Source organism: Callithrix jacchus, chromosome 11, assembly GCF_049354715.1.
Source record: "Callithrix jacchus isolate 240 chromosome 11, calJac240_pri, whole genome shotgun sequence".
Taxonomy (NCBI): Eukaryota; Metazoa; Chordata; class Mammalia; order Primates; family Cebidae; genus Callithrix; species Callithrix jacchus.
Window position 1 is genome coordinate 116995530 of NC_133512.1, and position 17237 is coordinate 117012766.

A 17237-nucleotide genomic window follows, 5' to 3' on the forward strand; every position below is an offset into this window, starting at 1 on the left:
TTTGTATAATATATTGATTCAGCTGCATTATTTGTCAGGTTGTCTGGCACCGTGCTAGGCTATAGAGATACAAAGGCAACAAATTATGGACTATCTTAAAGGGTGGATAAATATATGTAGGGGACAGAGACTTGCAAACAAATGCATTCGTCAAAATGTTAATTAGGCCAGGCGTGGTGGCTCATGCCTGTAATCCAAGTACTTGAGAGGCCAAGGAGGGAGGATCACCTGAAGTCAGGAGTTCAAGACCAACCTGACCAACATGGTGAAACCCTGTCTTAAAAAATAATAATAATAATAATAATAAATTTTTTTTAATGTTAATTAAAGACACTGAGAAAGAACTTTTCAGGGCACACTGGAGGATAAGGGAGGGCAAAGTGAGTTCTGTCTGAGAGAATGAAGTGGAGGAGGGTGTCAAGGGGCAAGAAAAGTTTTTGTGGGAAAGGTCGATGCTTGAATTGAATCTCAAAGTTGTTTTGCTATAACCACAATAGGTATGCTGCCTGATAAGTGTATATTCACCCAACAGGTTCCTCCTGCTTGCTGCCTAGATAAAAATCAATTCACTAAGACCACAGCATTGCAGTAAAGAGTTTGACACTGAGGCTGGCCATGCAGAACTGGGGTTATCACTCAAATCAGTCTTCGAAAAGGCTTCGGGGCTAGGGTTTTATAGGTAAACTGGTGGGCAGGGGTCTAGGAAATGGGTGCTGCCAATTGACTGGGGATGAAATCACAGGAGTGTGGAAAATAGTCCTCATGCACCCCATCTGCCTCTGTGTGGGGTCACAGGATCAATTGAGTCATGAGTCACAGATCTGGGTGGGGTCAGTCTGAAAGACATCTCAAAAAACCAATTTTACGTTCTACAATGATGATGTTTTATATACAGGAGCAATGAGGATAACACAAACCTTGTCATCTCAGGCCACATGACTCCTAAGCAGTAAGGGTTTACAGAAACTATACTTACATCTTATCAGAATTCGGGATCCTCTCATAATCCTAATTTTGTGGTCTTTCGTCAGTTTTACAGAGGTGGTTTAATTTGGGGAAGGGGTATTATCAACCTTGCTTTAAGGTTAAACTGTAAATTCCTCCCAAAGTTAGCTTGGCCTATGCCCAGGAATGGCTAAGGACAGCGTAAAGGTCAGAAGCAAGATGGAGTCAACTGTATCAGATTTCTCTTACTGTCACAGTTTGGCAAAGGCAGTTTCACATGCAACAAGTCAGTACACTGAGACACCAGGCTGCAGCAGGGAAAGGTTTAATCATAGGTCTGCCAAATGAGGAGATGGCAGGCAACCTCCAATGCATCTCCCTGAGGATTTAGGGGCTAGGTTGTTTTTTGTTTGTTTGTTTTTTGAGATGGAGTTTCGCTTTTGTTACCCAGGCTGGAGTGCAATGGCACAATCTCCAATCACTACAACCTCCACCTCCTGGGTTCAGGTGATTCTCCTGCCTCAGCCTCCCAAATAGCTGGGATTACAGGTGCCCACCACCAAGCCTGGCTAATTTTTTTGTGTATTTTTAATAGAGATGGGGTTTTTCCATGTTGGCCAGGATGGTCTTGAACTCCTGATCTCAGGTGATCCACCTGCCTCGGCCTCCCAAAGTGCTGGGAATACAAGCATGAGCCACTGCGTCCGGCCTTGGGGCTAGGTTTTTAAGGATTATGGAGTGGGCCAAAGTGTGGAGATCACTGAGGGGTCAAAGAGTGCAGAGGAAGTCATGGGACAGGGAGATGATGATTCTCATGCTGATTGTATTCCTCTGTGGGGTTCTTCAAACTGGTTGGCATTAGCCGTTTCCTTAGAATCTGGGATCTGAAAAACGTCTGAAGCAGTTCTTAAACAAAAGACTTAAAATTTTAATGTCAAAAATCCCATCTGTAGGAACAATGGGGATACAAATGGTCCCCATTTGTAGTGACTTTGTGTTACAAGGAAGTAGGTCAAAGTATAGCCTGATTAGTGCTTATTTATAACTATAGTTCTGTCTAGAATTCTTGTTAACCCTGTGAGGACAGCTTCACTGCTTCTCATCTGTTCCTTCAGACCTGTTCTAATCCTGAGGCAATCTGAATAAGGCAAAGCCTCCACAAATAGGCTCAGAAATATTACCCCATTTCCTGGATTCTAGTAGCCTAGTCCCAGTCGTTGGGACTCCCTCGTTGTCTCTCAGGGATCTTTGTTGCATTCAGTTGAAGAATCTGCTCTTATCAGGAATGACTCCTGGGCCCAAAGTCACAGCTCTCTGGTCTCCGTCCCCATCCCCTCCCTGTCTCCGATGAAAGGCTCAGTCCTTAGTATTAGGCTGTAGTCTTAACCATATATAGTACCCAAGTCCTTACCCAAGACTATTTATTTATTTATTTATTTATTTAATGGAGACGGGGTCTCACCATTTTGCCCAGGCTGGTCTCGAACTCTTGGACTCAAGTGATCCTCCTGTCAGCCTCGCAAAGTGCTGGGATTACAGGCGTGAGCCACTGCACCCAGCCTTTCCCCAAGACTGAAACCCTGCTTTGAACTGTAGCCCCATGATAAGGGTCCCTGCTGCTTCATCTTTTCCTCGCCAGCCTTTCCTCTGGGATCTGGACCTTGTTTTCTGTCCCAGCTGGGGTCCTGCTATCCACCTTATTTTTCTTTTTTTGAGACAGAGTCTCGCTCCAGGCTGGAGTGCAGTGGTGCAATCTCGACTCACTGCAACCTCCGCCTCCTGAGTTTTAGGATTCTGCTGCCTCAGCCTCCCGAGTATCTGGGACTACAGGCATGCACCACTACGCCAGGCTAATTTTTGTATTTTTAGTGCAGATGGGTTTTCACCATGTTAGCCAGGCTGGTCTCGAACTCCTTACCTTGTGATCTGCCCACCTTGGCCTCCCAAAGTGCTGGGGTTACAGGTGTGAGAAACCATGCCTGGCCCATCCACCCTATTTTTCATTCCTATTCTGGGAAGATGATTTCCAGATTGGCCACCCATCTACCTAGGCCTGCTTATATTCTCCACAGCTGGGTTTCCCACTTAACTGGAAAACCTAGCCCCAACTATACCTGGATTGTGCCTAACTTGTGACAAAGACTCTCTCTTTGGCCAAACTTTGGTCAGGCTCCTCTGAGCCCTCTTCTCAACTAGGCCTCGACCTTGGCCTCATCCCGTCTTTGACCTGCCCAACCCAATTTTGGCAAGAATCCTGCTGGATAAGTTTACGGAGAGTACCCGCATCCTTAATAACTGATAAATTCTTCATTCTCCACTTTTTTTTTTTTTTAAAGACTGATTCTCACTTTATCGCCCAGACTGGAGTGCGATGGCACAATTTCGGCTCACGGCAACTTCCACCTCCTGGGTTCAAGTTTTTCTTTGTGCCTCAGCCTCCTGAGGAGTTGGGACTCCAGGCATGTGCCACCAAATCCGGCTAATTTTTGTATCTTTAGTAGAGGCAGGGTTTCACCACATTGGCCAGGCTGGTCTCGAACTCCTGATCTCAGGCGATCCGACTGCCCTGGCCTCCCAAAGTGCTAGGATTACAGGTGTGAGCCACCACATCCAGCCTCATTCCCCACTTTTGATGTGTAAATCCTTGGCCTGCCTTTAGCATGAATCCTGTTAGGTCACTTTAGCAAGAACTACCCTATGTTTGATGCCTCCCTTTAGTAATTCCCATCCTGTGACATCCTCCGACGGCTCCTTGGCTATAAATCCCCACTTGTCCTTGTTGTATTCAGAGTGGAGAATACTTTTTGCTTTAACATTTACCATGCACTTTGGATGACAACCGTGGGGAGGCCACCACCCAGCTGTCTTCTGGGTCATGCTGCCTCTCCTCCCTACTCTAGGAATCAAATCTTATTCCAGCCTCTTGAGCTCCTCTTCCTCACCAGCCCCTAGCTGACATGTATGGCAATACAGTTCTTATAGGGTCAAACCTAGAGAGGATGGGGCAATTCTTCTCCAGCCAACTTCACCTAGTTCATTCAGTCAGTCAGATAGGCAAAACATCTGAATACATTTAAGTAGTTTCTCAACATAGATATTTTCAAAGAGCTTTCTTATTTGTGTTACATATATAAAATATATACACTCAAGGCATAAAATATCTGTCTTGTGCTGTTTCAAATGAAAAAAATCGTAGTGGATACAGATCTTTGGTGTTCCAATGGTGCCATAAACACATCTGATGGGTTTTTTTGGAACAAAGAATTGTGCAAGATTTTACCTCTTGGGTTCCAAGTATGTTTTTGTTTGTTAGAGAGACTTTGTTGTAAAAGTCTCCTCACCTAGAGCTCTGGTGATTTTTCACATTTTATTCATCTCTTTCATTTGGCTTCAAGTAAGGGAAGAATGTAATCAAATTCAAATTTTACTGAATTTTATAAATGTCAGGTGTGGAACTTTCCTCTTGACTGTCTTCTTTCATTGAGGGTGCTATTGAAGCCTTTTGCAGGAAATGGTGCACCAACCATTCATTGGTTCTCATGGCTTTGCAATGGAGGCAGGGCCTTTCTCTCATTTGGTAACTTCGCAGATTCTTTTGCCTCTGAGCCATTTTTCTCCTCTTAATACTGTCTGGTGATGGGTGGTGTTCACTTTCACTCTCCTTCCACGAGGAGGCTTCTGAGTTAGATTCTTCACTGCCACACTCCGTAGTATCACTGTTGTGTTGGTCCTGGTTCACCTCATTGAACTGAGACAGGCACCTGGCTCGTCTTTGTTCAAGATAGGCATTGCCCAAAGCCACTTCTGAGTTGGTTACAGGAGTAAGTTGGTTCTGCTTTGGTTTCTTCATTGTTTGTGAGGAATCCCAGGCACCATCTTTGCTTTCCCACTGATAGGAAGTCTCTTTGCCTGCTAACAGCCAATGAAACAAATCAAGTTAGTCACATTGTTGGTGACTATAAATTCATATTACTTAAGAAGTCTGTGCATGTGTGAGCTCACTCTTAGTGGCCAGTTGTCAAGTCGCTGCTTTTCTCCAGTTGCCTGCAAGTGTTGGCAGCTGATTGCATTTTCCAGTACCATACCCCAACTCCTGCAGGCAAGAAAGCTTAGCTAGATGCTTGACATACCACTTTTGAAGTTTTGTGGATCCTAGACATAAGATCAAAGGAAAAGATCTCTAAACTTTTCCAGGAAAGAACCTTTTTTTCCTTTGAAAATTGAAGTCTTAAAGATTTAAGCACGTACTTAGGAATGTGATTTGCGGAGCAGGAGCTAAGAAGGATCTTTCCTTTATGTAGTGGTGTGCTGAAGTTGGCTCGTACCCACTCGGAAGAGCTGATAAACTTTCAGGAATTTTGTGAGATGGTTAAACATAGCCATTATTAAAAATTAAATTATACCAACTTACAATAAATTCAGTTGCTAAAAATGATGGTGATAAGTACTCAAAACCCATCACTTCCTAATTATCTTACTACATTTGATTATGCTGTGTGCTCTTCTGGTTTTTTATGTCTTGTATTTGGATGTTGGAAATACTGTGTTAAGGGTGCCCTACTGCACATCTCCTCCCAACTTCATGTTGAGTGACATGATGTGGGTGGCTTAAAACCAGCTTTGATGAAAGTATTTATACCCTGAAAACCAGCAAATACTAAACATCAGGGCTTGATGTATGGCTTTGTTGATCGTCTAGGCTTAAGAAAATGATGGAGAACATGTTACTAATGCAGATTACATTTCAGTGTCATCCCTATAGCCACTACATTGTGACTAACACTCCAAAATGAAGAAATATTCTTCCAGTATTTTACAACTATTATCCATTCCAGTAAAGAAGTCACTTACATCACTGACAACCAAGTTAAATTCCAACATACATCTTCTGCTTCACTTTCATCTCACTCCTTAACTTCATGAGGGAACTATACTTGATAATCAATTGCAGCCAGGGGTTGGCTAAGCATTCAAGGGTCTCTCAAAAATCAAGGAGAGTGTTTTGAGAGAATTGGTTTTCTATATGAAATTGACCATAAGGAGTCTTGTGTATTTTATTATTTATAAATAGTGCAATATATATCTTTTATTTATATATTTAATTTTTTTAGTCAGAGACTCACTCTGTTGCCCAGGCTGGAGTGCAGTGGCACGATCATGCTCACTGGCAGCCTCAAACTCCTAGGCTGAAGCGAGTCTGTTGCCTCAGCCTCCTGAGTAGCTGAGACGGCAGGTGCAAACAACCATGCCAGCTAATTTTCTTTTTTCAAGAGATAGGGTTTTGCTCTGTTCTCCAGGCTGTTCTTGAACTCCTGGCCTCAAGCAGTTCTCCTGCTTCAGCCTCCAGAGGTACTGAGATGATATGCAACCTTTATATCAGTACAAAAAAATGTTTTTAATATAGAGGCAGGGTTTCACCATGTTGGCCAGGCTGGTCTCGAACTCCTGACCTCAGGTGATCCACCTGCCTCAGCCTTCCAAAGTGCTGGGATTATAGGCATGAGCCACCATGCCTGGTCAAAATTTTTAATAAACATATGTACACACATGAGTTTGGCACAGCCAGTTATTTAACATTTACCGGCGCACAATAACTTATAGATTGTTGAAAAGATGTCATAGACAGCTCATAATCCTGTAATAACGGGGCAAGTGGGAAGGGCAAGTAATGTGAAAGGAGAGTGCTAAGGAGTGAAAAGAGAACTTGAGCTCCCACCTCCCAGTAATTCATAGCTTCTAGCCAAGCAGCTAAGCTGTCCCTCTGCACTAAGGTGTCCAAAAGCAAGGACTTGCTTAATCCTAATGGGCCTTCTCTAGTGTGCAAAGTCTTACAGTGCTCTTGGCTGTCCGTCTCTGCGGTTTGCTCTTCACACTCAGCACAGATTTCTTTCTTTCTTCTTTCTTTTTTATTTTTAGATACTAGGACTCACTATGTTGCTCAGGCTAGGGTCCTGAACTGCTTAGCTCAAGCAATCCTCCTGCCTCAGCCTCCTGAGTAGCTAGGGCCTACAGGTGTACAACACCACACATACTTTTCCCCTCACAGTCCAATACCAAATATGCACTGGTTCTCACCTTTCCTTATGGAAGCACTCGTCCCACTGTCTTCATCCTTTTTATCCTTAGACATCTGTTTCAGAAATATAGGTTAGTAAGAGTGATCTCAGTTGTTTTTCGCTAATATCTATTTGTTAAAAATACACTATTGCCAAGGCCTATTGACAATGTCTAATTTCATTTTATTATTATTATTATCTTTTTTTGAGAGTCTCTGTTGCCCAGGCTGGAGTGCAGTGGCACTATCTCAGCTCACTGTAACCTCCATCTCCCGGGTTCAAGTGATTCTCCTGCCTCAGCCTCCCAGGTAGCTGGGATTACAGGCATGCCACCACCACGCCCAGCTAATTTTTGTATTTTTAATAGAGATGGGGTTTCACCATGTTGGCCAGGCTGGTCTCAAACTCCTGACCTCAAGTGATCCACCGACCTCAGCCTCCCAAAGTGCTGGGATTACAGGCATGAGCCACCGTGCCTGGACTGACAATGTCTAATTTTAAACATTCAGTTTACACAAGTACTTACTGAGTTAAATAATAAGCTCATGAAGTATGTATTGAGTTCCTGTTACAGTGATCTTACTTCCACTTCCCTTTAAGACTATGCTTTGATAGCAGAATCTACCAAATATTTTGAACCAAGCAAAATGGAACAGACTTGAGAGAGAATAAACTGATAAGGAGTTATAGCTTATAAAGTTTTCCTGTACCCATTTACATTACAGAGAAATACTGTTTAAAAAATTTTTGATAGTACTCAGGTTAGTTTTTAAAGGACATTTGATCAGGGTACATCATTGATAGTTATTTAAGATAGAAGACATCTACATACACGAAGATCTTTACCTGAATTCATGAACTTCATATATCCTTAATCCCTCTGAAACTTTCCTCCAAAATGCAACCATAATATATTATTTGTGAATATGGAAACTAGAAGAAATGGATTTCTTTGAATAGTTCTAATTTCAAATATTCTGCCTCAATACTCCATAAATATATTTGTCCCGCTTTTCAGATTAGCGTCCCACTTTCTGATGCTGAAAGTACTTTTGCCAAAAGACAGAGATATAAACCAACTCTTTCAGAAAAATAACAAAAACTAGCAATTTTCATTAACACCTCTGACATATAATTCTCTCTCTGGGAATCTATCAGCAAGAAATAACCTTCAAAAGAAAGAAAGCTCTGTGCGCAGAAACGTTCATCACAGCATAATTAGGATAATATAACATTCAAAAGTAGACAATGGTTTAACTAAATTATGGTCCAATTATATAATAAATAGTTATAAAATCATTATAACAAAAGTATGTCATAACATGTGGAAATAAGTGTGCTACCATACTGGGTTAAACATCCAGATGCAAATTTGTAGATACAGTATGAGCACAAGTTAGCTAAAAATATGGGAAAAAAAGATTTTAAGAAGCATATAAAAGTGATAGCAATGGTTGGCTTTAAGTGGTGAAATGGACTTTTTCTCTTCTAATTTTTTCGAACTGTCTACAATTAGGAACAAAATGAGGCCGGGAGCAGTGGCTCAGGCCTGTAATCCCAGCACTCTGGGAGGCCAAGGCGGGTGGATCACCTGAAGTTGGGAGTTCGAGACCAGCCTAACTAACATGGAGAAACCCCGTCTCTATTAAGAAAAAAAAAAAAGAAAGAAAGTAAAAGGAACAAAACGAATTTATATGGAAGTCAAATTTCTTCGGGTTGAAAAGTGCCATACTTGGGTATTTGTAACTGCAATCTAAGATCCTCAGCGCAGTTGTTTCTTAATATCTGATCTCTGCAATGGTAGGCAAGCATCTTTAATGAGGCACCTTTTTGCTTTCTGGGTTACAGCAATCATTCCGAAAATCTTGAAAGTGGAGTTCTCTTTTAAGATACCGCTTTCTAAAAAATACTTTTGGAGGGGGCTAAATATTTTAAATTTAATATGTATCATTTAGATTAGGTTATACAAAAGAAAAAAGATTAATTTAATATGTATAAAGAAAACCAAAAGATTGGAAGTTTATAAACCTAAAAGTTAACAGTAGTTGGTTATTTCTGCATAATCTAGAGTGATTTTTACTTTGTTTTGTCTCTGTCCTGTCATTTACACATTTTCTATATAATGTGTAATTTTGTAACAGACGAGAGAAGGTGCTTAAAACGCTTATTAGGCTTATGTCATTTCCACAGAAAGCTCTCACATTTGATGTCAAATCAAAATAACCACAAAATCAAAAGAAAGATTTTGCATTAAGCTAAGTGGAATCATATGAACTGTGGTTCCGAAAAGCATTTTATTAACTGTCTTTGTGTGTGACTCAGTGAGTGAAAACAGCAGAACTGCCTGCCCTAAGGGGCAGAGTAGAAAATTTGGGCCCTGGCTCTCTTTGTGCCACTAAGCGACTCTGATTTTTCCAAGCCACTTAACACCTCTTAAGCTCAGTTTCCATATAAGTGAAATAAGGATTTTGGACTACTATTGTCCAGAAAAATACCTTTACTAGCAATCTGAATAAACACAAAATAAACATATAAACTAAATATAGTATTTATAGTCTGAAAGCAAAAGGGTAAATGCCGCTTTAAAAAGTGGCTAATTCAGAGGAAATCAGCGTGCTGCATGTTGGAGGTAATTACCACCACATTTCCATCACGCTTTTACCATTACTTCAAGGTTTGTAAATCAAGCCTCAGAGTTTAGCAGAGAAAATGAAGAAGTTCAAAGTGAAGGAAAAATTCCATCCTCCTTTACTAGCTCTCATATGGTTCTCAGATTTCAAATCTGGGGCCCTGCAGAAGAAGCAGTCCAGCCGATTGTAGCTGCCACACGGGCATAAAGTGAAAGACGAAACCTCTAAAATCATTAAGGTTTTTCATCAGGAGTGAGTAGATTTAACTGGACATTTCAAACTATGCTTTGAAGCAAACAAATAATATGACAGGAAATCTGGGTTTATTCTACTTCTGTCACTACCGCTTTTGTGACATTGGACAAGTCACTCAATTTCCTTGGGCCTTATCAGTAAAAAATGAGTAGGGGAAGGATAATGATAACTCACTTGCCTACAAACAGGAGGCTGGACCACATGCTCTCTTGAGGTCCTGGAAGCTCAAGGCTCTATGACTCCAAAGAGCTGATGCAAGCACAGAAGCAGAAAAATAGCTTAGGCCTCTTAATTCATGATGAAATTGCTACTGATCAATTTCAATTTTTTTGTTAATTTTTTAAAGTAGCTTTTCTTGCCAGGCCAGACAAATTCAATATACTTAGCTAGGGAGTCTAAGACACATACAAGCTATCACTATTCTAAATCTCCTTTTGGCAAAGTATTTACCTTAAGAAGCATTTAGACTTTAGATGAAACCTCTTCTGCACCAGGAGGTGGTGGTTACCAAAGAGACTTTGATTATTAGAATGGAATCCAGCTGGCATGGATATAACAAACCTTCCCCTCCCCATCCAGAGCTCATAGAGCACTAAGCCTTACTGACCACTGCCAGCCCAGGGCTCTGGCTATAATGCTAAATGATGGAGGTTTTCTTAATCATCAGCCTGGTATTAATAGTCAGCAAGGATATCATGTCAGCGAATTATAAGAGCTTGGTTACAGATGAGTGTGTAACCCACCGTAATCCCAGCTCATGCCTATAATCCCAGCACTTTGGGAGGCCAAGGCAGGTGGATTACTTGAGGTCAGGAGTTCCAGACCAGCCTGGCCAACATGGTGAAACCCTATCTGTACTAAAAATACAAAAATTAGCAGAGTGTGATGACTTGCACCTGTGATCCCAGCTACTTGGGAGGCTGAGGCAGGAGACTCGCTTGAATCCAGGAGGTGGAGGTTGTAGTGAGCTAAGACTGCACCACTGCACTCCAGCCTGGGTGATACAGCAAGACTCCGTCTCAAGAAAAAAAAAAAAGAGCTTGGTTACTCATAATATGTTGGAGGCATCACAGTCCTGATGAAGTGGGATAGCTCATTCTTAAGACAATGGCATTTTAGTAGTGACTTTAGTTCTGTTTATTACTTCTGCATCTTATTCTATGCAGAAAGTGTATTGCTTCATTCTAAAAATCCCCAAATCCTACAGCATGTATCCTATCAATATGACAACTTTTGTGTCTTTGATTAGAATCATATGGCTAGAAAAGGGATTTGGAAGTCATTAACCAGCAGGGAGGTTTATGCCAGCATTACATAGCATATGGACAAACTGTAAACAATCTGAATGTTTCAAACTTGTAGAATTTTTTGGTACAATCAAAAGACAGAAAATTATACAGTCATAAAAAGTGCTGCTGAGTGAATATAGAGAAGCATTTCCGCTATTTTATTAAGCTTAAAAAGCTGAGTGAATATAGAGAAGCATTTCCACTATTTTATTAAGCTTAAAAAGCAGGATATGAAAATATATACAATATAATGCCAACGATGTAAGATCAAAGAGAAATGGAGAGAGATATGTTGGGATAGAGAGAGAGAAAAAAACAAACAAACTGGGAGAACATACTCCAAAATGTTAACAGTGTTTATCTCTGGGAAAGAAGATAACTGTAGTTTTATGTTTTCCTCTTCATCCTTTTCTATATTCCTGGATTCTCTAGAATAAGATTGTATTGTTTTTTAAAACTAAACAACTCTTAAAAAGTAGTTTCATCGAAGTACAGTAAATGTATTTTATGGAACATTTCCTAGTGTACAGTAAACATATTATTTAAAATGCAAAAAGATATCCTACCCAGACAGAAGCCCTAGAGAAGAACATCAGGACAAATATGATGACAAAATACCAAAGCAGGAAGCTCCCTACGGTCCCACAAGAGTCATCCTTCTGGCATTCATTGTCCTGACTTGGAATGGCAAAACTTAAAGGTATAGGGGGAGGATCTACCTCCCAAAATAAGGAAAAAAGGTCTCCCATGATGGCTTCTTGCTCAAAAAATAAACCATGCTCAGTGGGATGAAGATGACTGGGAACTACTTTACTCCCTCTATGATGGATGATAATTTCCTTGGCAACCTATTATGACATACTTGAGCAACTGTTCTAGGAACTGACAAATGCTTCTTGGATTTCTAAGTTGTGGAAGGCTTACCCCATACCTCGACATGGTGCATTCTACCTTAATTTTTTTTCCCTAAAACTTGTACATATTTTCCTATCTTTACATCTAAGTGCTTAAGGTATCCACTCATTTTAATTCAGTCTCTTTTATATGTAGCATACCATTGCGAATTATTATAGACAGTCTAATGTGTTACTGATTGAACTGTGTTCCCTAAAATTCATATGTTGAAGCCCTAACCTCCAGTGTGACTGTATTTGGAGACAGGACCCTTAAGGAGGTAATAAGTTAAATGAGATCATATGGATAGGGCCCTAATCCAATACAACAGGTATCCTTATAAGACAGCAAGGATTCATGAGCACAGAAATCAAGGCCACAATACAAGGTGGTCATTTGCAAGGAGATCCGCCTCAGGAGAAACCAAACATGCTGAAAATCTGATATTAGACTTCCAGCCTCCAAAATTATGAAAAAAATTAATTTCTGTTAAGCCACCCTGTCTGTGATATTTCATTATGGCAGCCCTGATACATAACACCCACTGTCATTTGGTCAGTAGTATTCTTTTTTAAGCCTTGAATAAATGCACAATAGCTTATGGATTACATTAAGAGGGAAAAACACAGATGTGCCTTATGAACTACATCAAATGCATACAATTTCTTCTTAGGAAAGAGTCACATATAAAGGAGGTGGGGGGCCGGGCGTGGTGGCTCAAGCCTATAATCCCAGCACTTTGGGAGGCTGAGGCGGGTGGATCATGAGGTCAAGAGATTGAGCCCATCTGGTCAACATGGTGAAACCCTGTCTCTACTAAAAATACAAAACATTCACTGGGCATGGTGGCGCGTGCCTGTAATCCCAGCTACTCAGGAGGCTGAGGCAGGAGAATTGCCTGAACCCAGGAGGCGGAGGTTGCGGTGAGCCGAGATCATGCCATTGCACTCCAGCCTGGGTAACAAGAGCGAAACTCCGTCTCAAAATAAATAAATAAATAAATAAATAAAGGAGGTGGGAACCTGGTATTCTTTTTTTTTTTTTTTTTTGACAGGGTTTCACTCTATCTCCCAGACTGGAATGCAGTGGCCCCATCTTGGCTCACCAGAACCCCCGCCTCCTAGGCTCAAGCAATTCTGCCTCAGTCTCCCGAGTAGTTGGGATTACAGGCATACACCACAACCGCGGGCTTTTTTATTTTTAGAAAAGAGATGGGGTTTCACCATCTCGCCAGGCTGGTCTTGAACTCCTGACCTCAAATAATCCACCCGCCTCGGCCTCCCAACCGGTACTCTAATTTTGACTGCACCTTGAACCCTTTCACTTTCAACAATTTTCAAGTTCGTTCTTCTCTAAATCTAAAACTAGAGCAAAACAACATTGCTGCTAACTCAATCCAAAAATGATGAAACTTACTTAAAAAAAGTTAGCTCTTTAAGAGCATAGCATACCTGCCGATTTTCATTACTATACAATACCACGTGGTATTAACCTTAGGATCATTTTAGGAAACCACTTCGGCCATTGGACATACATGATGTAATAATCCACTAGCTTATTGTGACATGGCTTAATGTTTTTATTAGGAGGCACACTTCGGAACAATCCTCAGGCTCTGGGCTTCTGGCTATTGACTCAATAACGTGTCATGTCGTCCAGGAAGTTCGTGGGAGCTGGGGCTGGGCTGGACGTGCCTCCTTGGGGCGCACCGCACCCACCTCACCTGCCTTCGAAGTGCACTTGTGGGCCTCCGCCAGAGTTGAGCTCCTGTGGGCAGTAACCAGGAAGCTCTTATTTTCTATATCTCAGCGGCACATTTCTAAGTATTTGTGCTAAATAAAACCAAGCTCAACCTTTTCCTCAGGATGAGAAGTTCTTCCAAAAAATACACAGGAAAATGTTTTTTTTTTTTTAACCTCAAAACCACTAGCAACTTCAATAAAACAAATTTTGGGTGTGCTTGTTACCACTGCACCCTATTACAGTTATTAAGAATTTAGGCCATGCACAGTGGCTCACGCTTGTAATCCCAGCACTTTGGGAGGCAGAGGCGGGCAGATCCCCTGAGATCAGACGAGACCAGCGTGGTCAACGTGGCAAAACCCCGTCTCTACTAAAAAAAGAAAAAAGAATTTACATGGGGTCAGAACTCTTAATACAGACATTTTAACACAGGAATGCTTTATCACTGCTTTGTCATTGATGGTGTCTGGCCACCCTATCACGCACTCTGGCCTACGTTGAGCCACCCTACCTAATCAGTTTACACATGTCAGTCCATAAATGGGCTAGGGAAGCTAAAATTATATTAATACATACAAAATTCAGTTTGTTGTAATTATTACTTTTTACTGCAGGTTCAGAACCTGGTCTGAATTTTGCTGCTTAGCTCTCTCCGCAGTTCAGCTGGAGCCACGAAACCCAGACCTGTTTCCCTGGTAACGTTCGAACGGCCCGGCCTGCGAACCCCGCCCCCCTTTCTCGCGAGAAGAGACTACCCAGTTCTTCCGGTAACTTTAGAGCCGCCAGCCAGTCGCCTCCGTCTTGCGCTTGGCCTAGCGCATGCGCAGTGGAGAGTGGCGCGAGCCAGCGTTTTCCGGCCAGAGGACATGGTGCGTTTTCGGGGTCATGTTTGTGCTTCCTGTCTTCGAGTCCTTGCGGGGTGTGGGAGTTCCGCGCCTGATGATCTGTCCGGGGTTCAGCCAAGGGAGGATGTAGTTAGGCGTCCCGCCACTCTAGGGGAAGGGAAGAAAGAAGTAATAGGGTTGCTGAAGTTCGTGCGTAGGGAGCCGGGGAGGGAAGCTCTGGAATGGGGAGTTGGGACGCGGAGGCTGAGTGGCGCGAAGGCCATTGCTCTGTGGGATACGACTCGTCGCTGGAACAAGTTTTGCACTGTCTGTAAGAGTTGAGCCTAGCTGAACAAAGGAATTATAAATTCCAACATGGACCAAAACTGAATGCACGTTCTCCCCTCACCACCGCATCACTAAAATTTAAATCCTTTTCCTTTATCCACACACGCAAGGGAGATCCCTGGAGTACAGCTGTCCACGTGCAAAGTTGTTTAGACGGTAATGGCATCTGCATGAGGATGTAGGAGAGTCTTTATGACCAACAGATAGGGAATATATTCTCCCAAAACTTGATTTTGAATTTCTGAAATTAGACTTCTCTACTCCTTGTAACATTCTCCAAAGACAAAATACAAAGTATATGCAGACATAATCACCAACCCTTAAATTACAAAACAAGACATTTTTTACGTATTGGAAATATTAATTTTTTTTTTTTTTGAGACGAGTCTCACTCTGTCGCCCAGTCTGGAGTGCAGTGTCACTGCAACCTCCGCCTCAAGGGTTCAGGCGATTCTCTTGCCTCAGCCTCCCTTGTAGTCGGGTCTACAGGCAAGTGCCACCACGCCCAGCTAACTTTTTAAAAATATTTTTTTAGTAGAGATGGGGTTTCACCATGGTAGCCAGGATGGTCTTGATCTGACCTCGTAATCTATCCACCTCGGCCTCCCAAAGTGCCAGGATTACAGACGTGAGCCACCCTGCCCGGCCTGAAATTGTTCTTAAATAACCAGCCACTTCTCTGTTGATTACACTGTAATGCCAGTGAAGGTATGATTTCTGGTTCCCTTTCCATATACTGATACTAAAATGGAAAAAGTTTTGGTAAAACATTTTAAAGATGAGAGAAAGTATATGCAATTTCATTTACCTTTATACGAGATGCAAAATTTGGTTTTAAATTTTGGTTAATTCCTGTGCTTTTTGTTTTTTCACAGATGCAGGGGGAGACACACCCTAGTGCTTCCCTTATTGACAGAACCATCAAGATGAGGAAAGAAACAGAGGCTAGGAAAGTGGTTTTGGCCTGGGGACTCCTAAATGTATCTATGGCTGGTATGATATATACTGAAATGTAAGTGAATCAGCTCAAAATGAAAATGTCAGAAACCAGTGCTGGTTCCACAGGTTTCCGTGTTTGTTTCCATTTTTGCTGTCTTTAAGTTCACTGGAAACCCTTTCTAATTTTTTTTAGGACTGGAAAATTGATTAGTTCATATTACAATGTGACATACTGGCCCCTCTGGTATATTGGTAAGTAATTAATTTTCACTGTAACGTAAATTTACTACCAGTGAAAAAGTGCTTTCAGGTTTCATTCAGCTTAGTATGTATTTCCTTATTCAATAAGTATGTGACTGCCTGCTGGGTTGTAAAAACTGGGAATCCAGCAGAAAGGGAGCAAAGTAAAACCCTGTTACTATGAAAGGAACAATTTATTAGAGAGGCAATCAGTAAACAACACGTTATCAGGTAATTGTGAGTTATGTGAGGAAAAATAAGTTTAGAGGTCAGTGAGATTTGGTTTTGTTACTCTCCTGAAATGCCCTCTCTACATCTGTACCTTTTTTTTTTTTTTTTTTTTTTTTAAGACAGAGTCTTGCTCTGTCACCCAGGCTGGAGTGCAGTGGCACCATCTCTCTGCCTCCCGGGTTCAATCATTCTCCTGCCTCAGCCTCCCAAGTAGCTGGGACTATGGGTGCACACCGCCACGCCCAGCTAATTTTCGTGTTCTTAGTAGAGACAGGGTTTCACTGTGTTGGCCAGGCTGGTCTCCAACTCCTGACCTCAGGTGACCCACTGCCTTGGCCTCCCAAAGTGCTGGGATTACAGGCGTGAGCCACTGGGCCCAACCACCCCACACATAGTAGACATTGATTAAATTATAGCTTTTATGAGCAATGATGTAAAGATAAGAAGGTAATTTTAGTTTGCTAAGTATAGCAGGTTTTTGTGTTCTCCAATAGATGCCCTCCTCACCCCCCTTTTATAAAAAAATAAATTGTTCTCTTCCAGAGCTTGCCCTTGCATCTCTCTTCAGCCTTAATGCCTTATTTGATTTTTGGAGATATTTTAAATATACTGTGGCACCAACAAGTCTGGTTGTTAGTCCTGGACAGCAAACACTTTTAGGGTTGAAAACAGCTGGTGAGTGTTTTATATCTCTTGCAAAGGTCGGGGAAAGGTTGCCAATAAATCTTTCTCAATTTAATTTTCCCCGTTTCATAGACTCAGAGCTGGAAGGGACATTAGTTATCCTAAATGATACAATAAATAGTCTTATGTCCAATGACTATCATTTTCTACTTGTATACA

At 41.7% G+C, this 17237-nt stretch overlaps 2 protein-coding genes across 14 annotated transcripts in view; one reads left to right on the forward strand and one right to left on the reverse strand.

Annotated features, from left to right (window-relative positions):
* Positions 1-1255: 1255 nt before the first annotated feature.
* SSMEM1 (serine rich single-pass membrane protein 1) lies at positions 1256-11953 on the reverse strand. The gene is made up of 3 exons (XM_002752015.6): positions 11742-11953; positions 7021-7075; positions 1256-4857 (listed from the first exon to the last, which is right to left on the reverse strand). Exons 1-3 carry the CDS (start codon positions 11922-11924, stop codon positions 4370-4372), a joined length of 726 nt encoding a protein of 241 aa, XP_002752061.3. The 5' UTR covers positions 11925-11953; the 3' UTR covers positions 1256-4369.
* Positions 11954-14647: 2694 nt separating this feature from the next.
* TMEM209 (transmembrane protein 209) overlaps positions 14648-17237 on the forward strand; it is a 39683-nt gene continuing 37093 nt past the window's right edge. For 3 of the 13 annotated variants that reach the window (XR_013524269.1, XM_035254732.3, XM_035254733.3), the window contains exons 1-4: positions 14648-15692; positions 15860-15996; positions 16117-16175; positions 16938-17069. Coding sequence is in view for 10 of the 13 variants with exons in the window: in XM_035254732.3 (XP_035110623.3) it covers positions 15681-15692; positions 15860-15996; positions 16117-16175; positions 16938-17069 (340 nt within the window). In the remaining 3 variants the exon portion in view is untranslated. The remainder of the gene's footprint in view (positions 15693-15859; positions 15997-16116; positions 16176-16937; positions 17070-17237) is intronic. The other 10 variants (XR_013524270.1, XM_002752009.7, XM_035254734.3 and 7 more) reach the window with 5 other exon arrangements.